The sequence below is a fragment of the Pseudopodoces humilis genome, chromosome 8 (assembly GCF_049639895.1).
Source record: "Pseudopodoces humilis isolate 2021_Gansu_Grassland_sample_001 chromosome 8, ASM4963989v1, whole genome shotgun sequence".
Classification (NCBI taxonomy): Eukaryota; Metazoa; Chordata; class Aves; order Passeriformes; family Paridae; genus Pseudopodoces; species Pseudopodoces humilis.
In genome coordinates, this window is record NC_142207.1 from 31,545,852 (window position 1) to 31,561,071 (window position 15,220).

Genomic DNA, 15,220 nt, shown 5'->3' on the forward strand with positions numbered 1-15,220 from the left:
ACGTTCCAGCTGGACTCAGTCACTTCTGAAACAAAAAAGTATTTCAGAGAAGCCAAGCACAGAGCAAGAAGAATTTCTTATGCCTTAAAAAACATACATGGGATTGAAACCTCCAGTACCACATTATCATAGAATGGTTGGGGTTGGAAGAGACCTTAAAGGTCATCAAGTTCCAACCCCCTGCCATGGGCAGGGAGATCTTCCTCTATCCCAGGTTGGCCCAAGTCATCTCCAACCTGTCCTTGGACACTTCCAGGGATCCAGGGACAGCCACAGCTTGTCTGGGAAATCTGTGCTAGGGCCTCAGCACCCTGAAAGGGAAGAACTTTTTCCTAATATTATATATATATATAAAATACATAATTTCTACTGATATTATAATATATACTATAATACATACTATAATATTATACTGTATTCTGTTATAATATAGGTGTTATATACACACACATACTATATCCAGTATAAACTTGATCAATTACTCATCTGTTACCAAAAGACTCGTAACTGTCAACTGTTTGAAGAATTGTTACAAATATTTAACAGATGGTAAATGGAAGCATTTTCGGCAGGCTGGAGGGAGTGCAACAGTTCCCCCTAGCGACCGCCGCACAGAGCCGAAACCCCGCTGCCGAAAGTTCTCAGGCCTGATCGGCCTTCAAAAGGCACGTAATAAAACACGTAATGTTATTACGTAATACACGTAATAAAATAGGTATAAAATATATCATAGACGAAATAAAACACGTGTGTTTCAAGCGCATTCGAAGCAGGAAGGGTGAGGCGGCGCCCCTCCAGTGCCCGGGGGCGGCTGAGGGGCGGCTGAGGGGACGCTGAGGGGCCGATGAGGGGGCGATGAGGGGGCGATGAGGGGATGCTGAGGGGCCGATGAGAGGGCGATGAGGGGATGCTGAGGGGCGGCTGAGGGGACGCTGAGGGGCCGATGAGGGGCCGATGAGGGGATGCTGAGGGGCCGATGAGAGGACGATGAGGGGATGCTGAGGGGCCGATGAGGGGACGATGAGGGGATGCTGAGGGGCGGCTGAGGGGCGGCTGAGGGGACGCTGAGGGGCGGCTGAGGGGGCGATGAGGGGATGCTGAGGGGCCGATGAGGGGCCGATGAGGGGTCGTGGCCCCGCCATCCCGCATGTTCCCGCCGGGAACGGAGGCTGCGTGCGCCCGTGGCTGAAGCACAGCATTCACTGGGCTGCCAAACACCTCCGAGGCCAACCTGTGGCACAGCACCGGCGCCCCGACAGCAGCGTCACGTCCCCGTCCTTCCTTAAACACCATCAAGGGGCAGTGACGCATCCCTGGGCAGCCCGTTCCAATGGTTAATCAGCCGTTCTGGGAAGAAACTCCTACTAATGTCCCATCTAAACTTCCCCTTAAGGCTGTGTCCTCTCGTCTTGTCACTTCTCACCTGAGAGAAGAGCCCGACGTACATCCTTCCTCCTTTCGGGGAGTTGTAGAGAGCCATAAAATCTCTGCATAGACAGCCCCAACTCCCTCAGCCGATCCTCATCGCACTGGTGCCCCTGCTCCATCTCTAAAAATAATCCGAATGGATTACTTACCTCAAAATTCAGCAGGCTGAATTGAAACCCACCACAAAAACAGAAAATTAGTGGGTTTGGCTAGGGTAGTTCTTTTGGGAGTCTGGAAAGCAGGATCAGGTCACTGAAGAAATCATTGACAGGAATATAAGCTGGGAGGGGGACTAAGCCCTTGATTTACATTTATTTTTAAAAACTGATTTTAATTTCTTAAACTGAATTTGCTACAGTAAGATTACTCAGCTTCTCTCATATAATCACACAATTAATACTTTCTCTGTAAAACAGTTTAAGACACAAGAAAGAGAATGACAGATGCATTTCAGGGAGAAACTGATGAAGAGGATGTTTGTCCCATACATCAGGAGGTGTTATTAAGGAAAATGTTTCTGTTCCCTTAGTACAGGTTAGGCATAAAATTTGTTCTCAGACTTGCTACATTTCTAATGATAGAATAAATACACAAGGAAAAATACCTGACAGTTGTTAACAGCTCTTTTGCAATCTGGGAAAATGTAACAATCTTAGGAGCTAAAATGTGGGTGGATAGGAAGGAGGATAAGAAAAGGGAAGATTATTGAGTATTGCTATGTGATTTTTCTTATTTTTGGAGAGATAACAGAAATTGGAATTCATTTTCTGTAGATACATCTGTGGTAATGTTCACATTAAATGCGTAAAACTTTGGGTGGACCACCAAGATGAAGTGGAGAAATGGCTCTGCAGTGGAATGTCCACTTTACAGAGAAAAATATGCACTTCTTATTCTCATTCTAATAGAATTTAGAAACTGAACAACTTGTGAATGCAACAGAGAAAACTAGACTGAACAGCCACCTTGGAAACCCTTGTAATATCTGCAGAGCATTTCCAGCGTAGGAAAGCACTACAATAAATATTTTTAAACCAGTATTTTGACAGCCTTTGAGTGTATCTTATCACTTACTTCTCTGCCTTACTGTAAGTAACTGACTTTGATGCCTAAAATCACAAGCCAAACAATATTAAATGATAAAAAGTGGTTCAGTGAAGGTCCTTCAGATGCAAGTGTGGCAAAATGCACATGATACAGGACTCCAATAATTTTAAAAGCTGAACAAATTAGTATACTTAACATAAATCATCCAATTAGATGATTGTTAAACAGAACAGTTAATTGATGAACAGTTAAGTATATAACCGCCTTTTAGTTCTGCCCCCCACTGAAGCCCTCCCTCCCAGCTTCTAGCTCCACATTTATTAAGTCTATAATATCTGGAAAAAACCAAAACATCCTTGGTTCACTCTAGAGAAAAGACTAAGTAACTATGTAATAATTATACACAGCTACAAATTTATGAAAAATGTATAAAAGCCAAAAATCTTTTTGGCATCAATTTCACCTAGAGAATAGACAACATTTGCTTTGTAAGCAAACATCCATGGCAAACAAAGCAAATGTTTTTAAAGTTGCTTTTAGTGCAGTACATCTCCAAATGTTTCTGTAGTATGCATTTGGATTGTCCTTTTCTAAATAAATTATTTAGCTATGATTTTATCATAAAGGGTTAAAAACTTTTTAACCTAGCTCTATTCTGTGGATGTGCTTTTGTTTGTTTGCAAGGAAATTGTCTCCAAGGTCCAGCTGAAGACTACAAGAAGTGTTTTTTTCCACAAGAAACAGAACAGAGAATGTGACTATTAGAATTGGCAACCGGAAGATGGATGACATTCCTTTGTCATGGGAATTATGGTGATGAAAGAAATATATTAATGATACTGAGAAAGAAAGTGTTGAGAGATGTCCCTAAACAACATGTGGCTTCAAAGATACTCAAAATTCAGGTATCTATAACTTTTTCGAATTTTTATTATATTGCATAAGCTATACCATTTTACAAATCTTAGTTACATTTTCAGCGACAGATACACTGATACTGTAGTAAATACAGAGTTGAAAAGACACCTCTGACAAAATATAAAAAGGTAGAAATACTTAAAACCAGGATGCTGAATATCAAGAATGTTTTACATAAACAATACCCATACTAGAGAGTTTTTGAAAATAATTGCCAAGGTCATAAAGTGTTTGTTGAATATAAGGCTCCAAAATTCAAGGTGGTGAGCACAGTCAGTGCTGTGAGTTCACCTGCCTTGCAACATCCAGAGCCAGGCTTTGTATGAACACCATGCTCTAATGAGCACTAAAATCTGCTTTTCTACACAGTGACATGTAAAAATAGTACTGTTCTAACATGTGCAACACGTGCTTCAAAGGAACTAAATCAATTACCTGGGGAATAAAGTACCAGGATGTTTTGGGGAGGGGGAATATAGGAATATTCAGTAAGTCCTAAAACTGACTGAAAAAATTCATTTGGTAAAACAGTTTTCAGGCTGAGAGGGCTAGCACAAGAAGAAATGAGAGTTTTGCCCTGCCAATATTAAAAAAAACCTGAAGATTTTTTTTTTTTTCAGAACACAATGAATACTGCTTTTAAAAGAAAATGAATCTCAGATTCAAGTCATTTAACCACCTTTCATATAAATTCTTTAATGTAAATGTAGCTGTCTACTGTTAGAAGTGTGGCTCAAATTAGTACAAATTACTATAAAAGTATGCTCATCTTTAACTCCGTAGGCATAGTATTCTGTTTTCATAATACCACTGAATTTAAAAAAAAAAAAATTAAAAAGCAATTAAAAAATGCAGGTTAGGCTCCTAAATTGAGATAAAAATTGGTTCTAGAAAATAAGAATTACATACCCATCTCCATACACTTTCTGCTGCTACTGGCAAGCAAAGCTAGCAGCTGAAAAAAGGACTTTTATCATTATAATAATGTTTATATATAAACATATATTAATTTAATTTTTGAAGTTAATATCCCAGTCAGTTTCATAATTGTAAATCCAGTGACTTCAAGCTTGCACTTGATGTACAAAGTTGAATCAGATCCCGTATGTGCATTTTTAAAAGACACTACTGTTCAGATTGCTAAAGATGTATTTTTTAAATTTCTTTTCAAAGATAAAATACCAAAACCAGGTTTTACAACAATTACCATCATCATCAACATGCAGAAGTCAGTATTCCAACATAAAAAACACTAGATCTGCCTTTTAAAATATTATAAAAGCTACATAATTGTATGAATTCAGGGGTTTTTTGGCTAACAGAAAAAAATCCATAATGTGCTTTTCAGATAGTCAGGTGTCCCATTGATAAAATAAGTCTGATGAAAGAGAAAGGCACTTCAGCAGGCTAATTTATCTCCAGGTTTTCCTTATGTAAAGTACTAGACAACAGATGTAGTGCACTGCCTTTTCATTTGCACAGTGTTTGATCAGTAGTGTTGTGAAACTTTGTCACTTTTTAACTAAAAATAATTTATACTGGTGCCCGTTCATTTCATCCTCTTTGGTACAAATTACTGCATAAAAACAAAGGAGACAACTAAACATTTCTACATCCTGGATTATTTTTGGTGTGTCATCTCTAGCTTTGTAGTGGTAAATAATGTCCCTAATCAACACATAATTTTTACTTTCAGGTTTGTAATACCAGAGTTCTGTTTTCTGACCATTCTATGAAGATTTTCTTTTTTTCTCTTAATCGAATGCGATTTTTAAGTGATTCCCCCACCTTTATTATTTTTTCATCTATAGTATCTAGCATTTGGTAACAATCTAAAAATTACTGTCAATGAACTTGCACTTAAAAATATATGTACATAAATAAAGGCTTTTCTTGCAAAAGCTGACAGCTCAAGAAGTGCCTGGAGACATAAGCCTTGCAAACCTTTGTGTTCAGAAAGAACTGATTCCACCAAAGCACAAACACGTATCCATTTTCAAACTAGCATCAGAAAGAAGCTATATCCTTTCCAAATTTCCCTGCTCATTCCCCTCTCCTTAGAAGGGGCTCACAGACATGGCCCACTTCTTATTCTCAATGTAAGCAACCTCCAAATTCAAAGTCAAAACCTCTGAATTTTTTCCAAGCCTTCCAAAGAGCTGTGTGCCACAAATCCTTGCTAATTTTCGTATACACCTAATTCTGGCATCAGCATTTTAACAGTCTGTCAATGCCACAAAGAGCCAACAGAAAAAATACCTTAAAAAATAAATTCAGTGATTCCTATAAATTCATACATTGAAATAATATAGAGAAATATAGAAAAACATTAGTTTGACTACCAAAAGAAAGTTCACTGTGACATTCTGTCTTCTCCACATATTACACATCATGTAGAATTTTTTGGGGAATTTAGAGCTCAGCATGGTCAAACTCCTTTTTTTAATAATCTAAAACCGAAAAGAATTCTAATCTCTAGCAGGCAAGACAGGTTTTTCCAGTGCATAAGTTCCAACATACAGCTGTAATGTGAAGACTGAGACAATCTATTCCAAAATGCTCTGTATGAATAGAAATCATAGTCATAATAATTTTAGAGTTTGATTTCTAATCCTTTTTCTTTGATGACCAGATACCTACTCTGTCAGAGAATGAGAACAACGGAGTGCCAAACTTGTTTCCTTTGAACTCACGTAAATAAAGCCGTTTACAGTAGTCTATATTTTTTGATGATACAAGTAAGTTTGAGAAATTAGATCTTTTTTGTATATACAATGAAAAATGCATTTAAAAAGTCTGAAATATTACTGTAGGCAAACAAAATTTCAAGTATAGACACAGGAACTTAATATGAATTCCTCAAAACCATAAGCTTGTTAGGGATTTTCTATTATGTTCAACAGAATGTATAATCTCTTTCTGAAAAGGGAGCCATCAGAACCAATGCAACTCTGCAAACAGGGCAATACTGAACTTCAAGAGCATCTTTCAGAAGATGTGCATATATAAATTGATTCCTACTAATGTATACAACAAAGCAAAGGATAAATTTATCAATATCTGGGCCTAGAAAGTCATACAAAAAATCCAATAGAACTGCACATTAAAAAAAAAAAAAAAAGTCTTGCAAAAATGTATTTGGTCTTGGACAACAAAGTTCCTGTTACCTAGAAAGAGGACCAAAGGCATGCTAATATGACAAGCCATCTTCACATCTGAAATGGATGAATCATAATTAAACCTCTTTTAGGTTCTTTAGGCCAATTTAATTACAGACTTATTTGCACACTGTAGTGGTTTGGCCCTGGCCAGGCACCCACCAAAGCCACTCTTACCAATCCCTTGCACAAAGTGGACAGAGGAGAGAAAATGCAATGAAAGGTTCATTGAGATAAGAACTTGGAGAGATCACTCACTGAATACTGTCACGGGCAAAACAGACTCACTCACCTTGGGGATATTAACTGAATTTATTACTGACAAAACCAGAGCAGGATAATGACAAGTCAAATAAATCTTAGAACCACCTTCCCCCCACCCCTCCCTCTCCCGGCTCTACTTCTTCCCTGCAGTGACACAAGGAGACAGGAATGGGTCGGTTCATCACACGTGGTTTGTTCCGCTGCTCAGGGACAGATGTCCTTCCCCTGCTCCAGCGCAGGGTCCCTCCCACAGGAGGCTGCTCCCCATGAACTTCTCCAACTTGAGTCCTTCTCAGGGGCAACAGTTCTCCACAAATGCTCCAACGTGACTCACTTTTCCTCAGGGTTCATTCCTTCAGGCACAGCCTCCCTCCAGTGTGAGCCCCCCACAGGCCCACAAGTACTGCCAGGACACTGCTGCAGCATGGGTCTTCTCTCCACAGGTCCTGCCAGGAGCTTGCTGCAGCACAGGTTTCCCATGGCTCACAGCCTCTTTCAGGCATCATCCACAGGCTGCAGGTGGATATCTATACCCCATGGGTTGCAGGGGAACAGCTGCTCCACCATGAGTTTTGGGTTTAGGTGGCTAGGTTTTGACAGTGGGGAGGGGGGGGGTCTACAGGGGTGGCTTCTGTGAGAAGCTGCCAGAAGCTTCCCCTGTGTCCAGCAGAGCCATTACCAGCAGCTCCAGGACAGCAGCCACTGCTGACCAAGGTTGGGCCAATCAGAAATGATAGTAACACCTCTGTGATAACAGCTTTGAGAAGGAAAAAGTGTTACTGTGCAGATGTAATTGTGACCAGAGAAGGGCAGGGTGAGAACACATGAGAGGAACACCTCTGCAGACACCAAGGTCTGTGCTGAAGGAGGGGGAGGAGGCGCTCCAGGCACGGGAACTGAGATTCCCATCTGTGATGATGATGCCCATGGATACTGGGTGTGGCTGAACTAGAGTTCATTTCCCATAGCAGCCTTCCCAGGGTTGTGCTTTGCGCTGGGAGCTGGAAAGTTGATAACACACAAGTGTTTTGGCTACTGCTGGGCAGGGCTGGCACAGCATCAGTGCTGGTTCTCTACACTCCCTCCAATCATCAGGTTGGGGGTTGGCAAGATCCTGGCAGGGGACTCAACTAAGCCAGCTGACCCAAATTAACCAAAGGGACATTCCATACCATGTGACATCAGCTCAGACATAAAAGCTAAGGAAAGGAGAAGGAAGTGGGGCCATTTGTTATTTACAAGGTTTGCCTTCTGGAACAACCACTACAGGTGTTGAAGCCCTGCTTCCCAGGAAGCAGCCACACATTGCTTGCTGAGGAGAAGTAGAGAACAAACCTATTATTTTCGTATTTGTGCACACACAGATTTTTACTTTTGCCTTAGCAAACTGCTTTACCTCAATCTAGGAGTTGTTTTCCATCTTATTTTCTCTCCCCTGTCCAGCTGGGAAAGGGGAACAATAGAGCAGCTTGATGGTTACCCAGCATCCAGCCAAGGTCAACCCACCACACACACCCCCCTATCTCAAACTTAATTTGCACTTTCATGCTTGTGAACTCAATAGGAACATTTCTTTCATGAAGCAAATACTCAGTTTGGACTGATGCATTGCTGGTACCATCCTGGTTACCTTCCATACTCTTCTAGAAACAGCACCAGACAACTGACAATCCCAACACAACAGACATATTTCACAGTAATATTTCCTGAGTAAATATTCCCAGAAGTCCAGCTGCATAGGATACTTCCCAACTCTTGAGTGTACTATAGGGCAAGTCACTAAGCACCACTCACATCACAATTCAAATATAGGCATTGTAAGTTTGGGTCTTGGTACAGAACCTTAACTAAGCTTTAAGGGAAACATATATAAAGCCTTTTTAGGATGATTTATAATCAAACTGCCAAAGCCAAAATGCTGGAACTTATTTCACCAGGGAAACAGCCTCAAAGCCACAGAAATACATTCTGTTTACTATATGAAGCACATTAAGAGATGCATCCATTTTTCTGTTAGCCAAAGTTGAAATGATCACTTTGACAAGATGAACATTAAAATTAAAGAATATTCTGATGGCCTTTCCTTCCTCTATACATATCTTAGTTAAAATTCATGCATTCATGACTTTTGGTAAATTTAACTCTAAGATGAGTCATAAATAGTATTTCTATTGCATTATAGACCAAATTTTGCAATCTGCTGTCTCATGCTCATAACCCTCCCCCCCTGACTTTTAAAGCCTGTTTAACTCCTCTGCAAATCTAGACAAAAGCAGCTCAGGCTGGCAAAATGTAGGCACATAAACCTCAAATGATCTCCCATTGTTTTAAGCATAAAATAAAAAGCAACAGTGCCGAGCTTTCCTGCTCAATAAACTATTTCCAAGGCATAATTTGTCTAATCTTGCACATTTCTTCTTCATGGGCCAAACTCTCACTTATAAATATGCAGAGATTCAAGGCTATACTCTGGAGCACAGCTGGCCCAACAGCATGCAGAAGAGATGTTCACTGACAAAGAAGCCAAAACAAGACACTGGGATCAGGAGTAGCTGCTGCTTCAAATGCTACCAGAACCAGTCCTTTTCTGCTGGGTGTGGACCCTTCATATCAGTCTTCAACATCCACGGGCCACAAAAAAGCAGATTTAAACAAAGCAGATGGGCAACATCTCAAGATAGCAGGGACCATGAACTGCAGCAGCCACACTTTTACACTTCTCCTTCCCCCCTGTTGTATGGAATTGCACATGGATGGGCACACAGGGAGAGCAGTAATGCTATAGAGCTCTGCTGATAAATCCAACAGAGCACATCTGCTGGTGTCATGGGACCAACGTATGAAACATTTCACATTATACAAAGAAGTAGTAACAGATCCCTAGAAAAGTTCACATATAAAATACTGTACAGATGGTCACGTTGATTAGGAACAAGGATGAGGAATGGCTTTAACTAGGCTACCATTGCACTAGCAACAAGTACAAAAAAATTAAATCATGTGCCTACATTTCTCACCGTGCATTCCCAAAGGTGTGTCCAAGAATGACAGGCTAAGTAAAATGTGGGCCTTCCCCATACTACCAGTAAAATTAGGAACTGGAAAAGTTTAATAGTAGCATTTCCCTGTTTTAAATTCACATGGAATATCAATTGCCCAGCTTAAGTTTGGTAACTCAATCTGTACTCAATTTTTCAAAAAAAATGAAAATTTTCTTGATACTAGAAAACAGCATTTCCCTTGTAAACCCAACACTGCAGAATTACAGAAGCAGGCAAGAGGTCAACAACCAGCAGGGAGAGCAACAGCACAAAGCACATAGTGTTTTAATTTATAGGAATAAGTGGCCTCTCCTCTCTTTTCTTCCAGATATTTGTTTTGCTATCTCTTTTCATGAGAGGTGGTCTATCCCTTTTTTTAGCAGAAGGGATATCAGATTCATGACTTCCTGGTAGAGATTTTTTCCTTAGACCTTCCTCATCGTGCTGTTCTAGTACTGGCCCATTCCCTCCTTCCATAATGTGTCTCACAGCCTGGTCCTCTGGAGTGCAAACAGTGGTCCCACTTTCACTGCTGCTCAGATCCAGATCTTCCAAGTAAAGAATCTTAGAATGTGGCATACTTTTAATGAAAGTTTTCTCTCTCTCCAATTTCCTGTTAGGATGATGCTCATTCATGTCCACACCAGAGTCCAGACTGGTATCATTACTCTCAGTTTTTTTGCCCTTTTTCAGATCTATGAAAGAATGCCTCACTTGAGCAATTGGCTTTCCATCCAGGGACACAAACCATGCTCGGGGATGTGGAGATGGTTTTCCTTTAGAGAGTTCCAGCAATGTTTGTTCCGAAATCCCTTGAAGTTCGGATGAAAACGGAGTCATTACAACTGCTTCATTCAACGTCCCAGGAACAGAGACAGATTCCAGTAAGCTGTTGGTGTAACGGCCCCAGTTGGATGTTTGGGAAGGTAAGCCCTCTTCACCATCCAGGGCACTGCTCTCATCTCTGCAGGCAGAAGGCTGGGGATGAGAGTGCACTGGAATTTTAGGGAGTGTTTGCATGTAACTCTCGCGATTCATGGGTTCCATCATGGGGCCGTACACCAGCTGCCCTTTCCTTGGCAAAGTTGCGGATTTAGCAGGATGCAGTTGTTCTGGGGAGTGGAAAAGGTCTGAGGTTTGAAGAATAGCAATAGGCTGATTGTAAATATGCATTAGATGTTCTGGGATATGGGAAAGCCCATACATCTCCTCTTTCAAGGAAAGGTATCTGTTTTGGTCTGGAATGTCCCTAGGAGCCTGGGAAATATTACTGTTACTGTGCTTTGGCTGCTGTAAAAGCCTCACTCTAGCACTAGGCTCCACTGAATGGACTGAATTTCCTGCCTGACCAGTCTGACAGGATGACTGATAAGAAGCATCCTCTGAGTAGATTTTAAAATTGTCTTGTGATTTTCCATCTTCTGTGTCTATGGACAGCCTTCTTTGAGGGCTGTATGAAGAAATCTTCGGTGTATATAACTGGGACTTATCCTCCAGCTTTAAAGACCCTTTGACAGCATTGATGTGATTTATGTGAGTTGTTGACGTTGTCTGGTCTTTTTTTATGACCTCCAGCTTGGTTGTGTTTTTTTCCTTCTTCTGTGTCTGACGACACTTATCCCTATGCAAAAGAGAAGCAAGGTGACTGCAGAGCATATTAGGAAACACTGGACAACCAAAGCTGAAGGTTAGACTTTGGTTAAGAAGTTGTAGTGTAATTTGACATCACAAACTTAAAATGAAATTCTGTAACAACAGTAATTAAAAAAAAAACATTAGGCTACATGTTACAGTTAAGCTAAGAAGACAAGTCTTAACCTCAAAAGACTGTTTTATCAACCTCGAATTCCACTTATAATGATCTCACTGGAACTTCTTTCGCTTACCTGCAGTAACAAAGAAGAACAGCAAAAAATCCAATGATAATGACAACAGTTCCACCCAGTATGGCCGTAAGGAACACTGTGTGATAGGCTGTTACGTCCTTGGAAACAGCACTAATAATGGATTCTAGATTATCAAACAAAACCAGAAAACCATTAGTTCTTAAAACCAAATGATTCCACTCAATGTGCAGAGCTAATAAACTGAACAGTACTTTTCCAGTGATTTTGTGTTCCAATGGCATTATGTTCATCCTTCCCTTTTCACCTTCCTATTTCAGCAAACTAGAAAATATACAAACAGGTTACAATATAATGACAGGTTCATCTCAAGTACTAAAAGCCTTACCATGACATCTACTTCATTCCAGACAAATTATATTTGTATTAATTGTCCAAACTAACTTAGAAAAATGGTCTACATTTTCTACTTAGCATTCTGTCAGCACTGTTTCTGAAATTAGCCACACTGCTTCTCTGATAGATCTCTTCACATGAATTTACAAAACATGCAAGAAAATCACTGTAAGGACTCAAACAAAAGTTATCCAAGTGGTGAAGTTGCATGTCACTTCTCCTGTTGCTGTTAATGAAGCAATCAAACTGGCAGCCTTAGTGGGGCACTCAGCAATTGCTTGGCCAGCTGTTGCCATACCTCTCGTTCCAGGCAGTGGAGCTGCTATCCAGTAGCCCAGGTGCTGAGCAGTGTATGTCCATACTAACTGACCATCCACTTCCTTGACCATTCCTAGCCCACGGTTTACCCAAGCACCTGAGGAAAAAAAAAAAAGACAAAACATTGCACACGCAATGCAGGATTCTTCTATACCTCAAACCATCAGCAGTTAGGCCATTAGCAAAAATACACAAGGTCACAGGAAAGCCTGAAACCTAGCCACTGTTTATTACGGCTTTAGCTAAACAGGCAAACTTCCTCTCCTGACAATTCCATTGCAAATATCCCTCTGTGGCCATTTGCTTTGAAACATTACTTACCAGAAGTAAACTTAATATGATTCATTTTCTATTAATAACTGTCTTTCACAGATATACACAAATAATTTGAAAAAACCTATTATATGGCCTTCAGCACGCATGAAGGCCAAGACTAAAAAAATGAGGGAGCAGGTAACTGATGCCTATGAATACAAGTTTAACATCAGCTAGCAGAACTTAGTGGGAAAACATTTTAATCTTATTAAGCTGCAATAGGATAAACAATGTTTGTCTTGAATGTTTCTCTCATCCTCCCTGCCCTGAGGCTGTAACAGTTCAGTTGGCCCAAGGAAGTGCTATTGTTAGGACACAGAATCCACACCATCTGTTTGGCAAGGCAAAGGAAAGGTAGTATGGTATGCCAACTTCTACAATTAATAAAGCATGCACTAGAAGAGAGAGAATTATACTTAACTCACTTGAACACATTTATTGTGGGCCATTTGTGAAATTCTAATGACAGAAAACAGCCTCGTGTAACCAACCTTACCTTTTCAACCTGCAAATACTGAGAGGTAGAGAGAAGCACCAGCTTTTTTAAAACACCAATAATCAAAAGTATGAAAACAATATAACTCATGTAAGCTGGAGTTTATATTAACTTCAATTTGATTTTCTTCCAGGACCCTTCTTTCAGTAAAGGAAAAGTAAGCATCTCCCAGCCAGGAGGTAAAGATGAGGATAGACACCTGCCACAGATGCTCCCATGCACAGCTACACACAGAGAAAATATAATTTAGCAGTAAAACATGCAGCCTTCTCCTGGAGCTTGTGATAGCTGGCAGAGGGGAAAGGCAGCAGCAACCAACTAGAGTTCTGAAAGTACTTTCTCAGCCACCTGAGAAACCTTGTCCAGAGACAGGAGTAATACCAGCAAACATGGTATAAAAGGCAAAAATAATTTCTAGTTCTCCAAACAAATCCATAAGAAGCTATACAATGTTTGCTATCCTTTTCAGCAAATTATATCTTCCCCCAATATACTCCATAAAAAATACTTAGTATTAAGAAAAAATATTAAAATGTGTTTCATGAGTGAGCCCATTTTCTCCATGGTTTACTGCCATTCAAGCAGAAGGATATAATTCTCAATTTAATGTTGAATACAAGCCTTCTGTTTTTTGTAACTCTATTAAAATCCACAAAGTACTTTTACCACTAATGCAGCGAAGTATTTTGTAAGAAGGAAGCCACACTCAGTATTGATGAACAAATTCTGCATTTACAGCAGCTGAAGTATAATTACAAAAGCTCATTTTCCAGGAACAGTCTCAGTTCCACTTGGAGTAAGCCCTGAGAACACTGCACAGGCAGACCTGTGAAAACAGTTTCTATCTTTTTCCTGCTGCATATGGGTCAGCCCACACCACAACAAACACAGACCTGTTCCCTTGCCACTATCAATGCTGACTTGGGAGCTCTGATTACCATCATAACACATTATCCAAGGACTTCAGAGCTTAAAATTGTGCCAGTGTCTTGCTGGGGACATCTCGCATGCAACATCTTGGAGGCCAGAGCCTCATTACTGTGTGCAGCAGGAGCTCTGCATTCAGCTCAGATGGGGGCCTGCTTCTCCTTAGGGATGCTCTGGAATGCCTGCTGCAGAGCTGAGGTGTTCAGCTGCCCTCAGTCACCAGAACCTTGGCTAAAACGTGCCTTGCTATTATTCAGTTACCTTGGGAAAAAGTAATTTTGCATGTGTCAGATCAAAGGTAAAAAAATAAAAGGAACATACTTAAGAATAAACATCCAGAAAGCAAATATACTTGCAAATTTTTACTGTTAGAAAGAAAGAAATGGGAGAAAAAGTACAAATCATGCCCCAAAAGTTGCTGTCCTTTTTCACCATCCTCCTTTCCCTCTCCTCAGCAAGCAGCAGTGAAGGCTCCATGTGGAGCAGTACACCTCTGAGAGCATCCATTACAAACAAGGTGCCTTTATTGAATCTCTGGAAAGTACATCCCATTGGAGAGGGAAAAACAACTGGTTTTATTGGGGTTTGGATCAGCATGCCATGCTCCAGGCTCCTGTTTTACTCACAAGGCCAACATGCCTTTGCAGGGATGCTGAGTAGGACCCTCCACACCCACATAAACACAGTACACTGGTTTATATTCTACTCTGATGCTGTGCTGCTCCAGTTCTGTCAACTCCTTGTTTTAACAACAGTGTTGACTTCGCTTTGTTTAGGGAGGTAAAACAGCTCAGCACAGGATGATCAGGAGCTGGCAAAAGGGGCTTTGGCAGTAAGAAATTTAAATCCTGGGTGATATTTTACCACCTCGGACTAAAACCCTTTCTTTGAAGAAAAATGTTCTTTCCGCTAATTACCCCTCTAAAGTCTTATAGGTGTATAGACAGACTTAATCTTCTGTGCCAAAACTTATCCTATTTACATTTTCCCCACAAAACAGCCTAGACAAATTTTTATTAGCACGTCCTTAATTCAAATCCATGCTCTTCAGGTATTTTTCGTTAAGGT

At 40.5% G+C, this 15,220-nt stretch overlaps 1 protein-coding gene across 1 annotated transcript in view; it reads right to left on the reverse strand.

Moving 5' to 3' along the window:
- Nucleotides 1-3,387: 3,387 nt before the first annotated feature.
- The window catches only part of FAM171B (family with sequence similarity 171 member B), a 37,465-nt gene continuing 25,632 nt past the window's right edge, over nt 3,388-15,220 (reverse strand). Inside the window, exons 6-8 of the mRNA XM_005530324.2 lie at nt 12,395-12,511; nt 11,743-11,866; nt 3,388-11,477 (exon numbers count right to left, since the gene is read on the reverse strand). Of these exons, the coding sequence (XP_005530381.2) occupies nt 10,142-11,477; nt 11,743-11,866; nt 12,395-12,511 (1,577 nt within the window). The 3' untranslated portion in view covers nt 3,388-10,141. The remainder of the gene's footprint in view (nt 11,478-11,742; nt 11,867-12,394; nt 12,512-15,220) is intronic.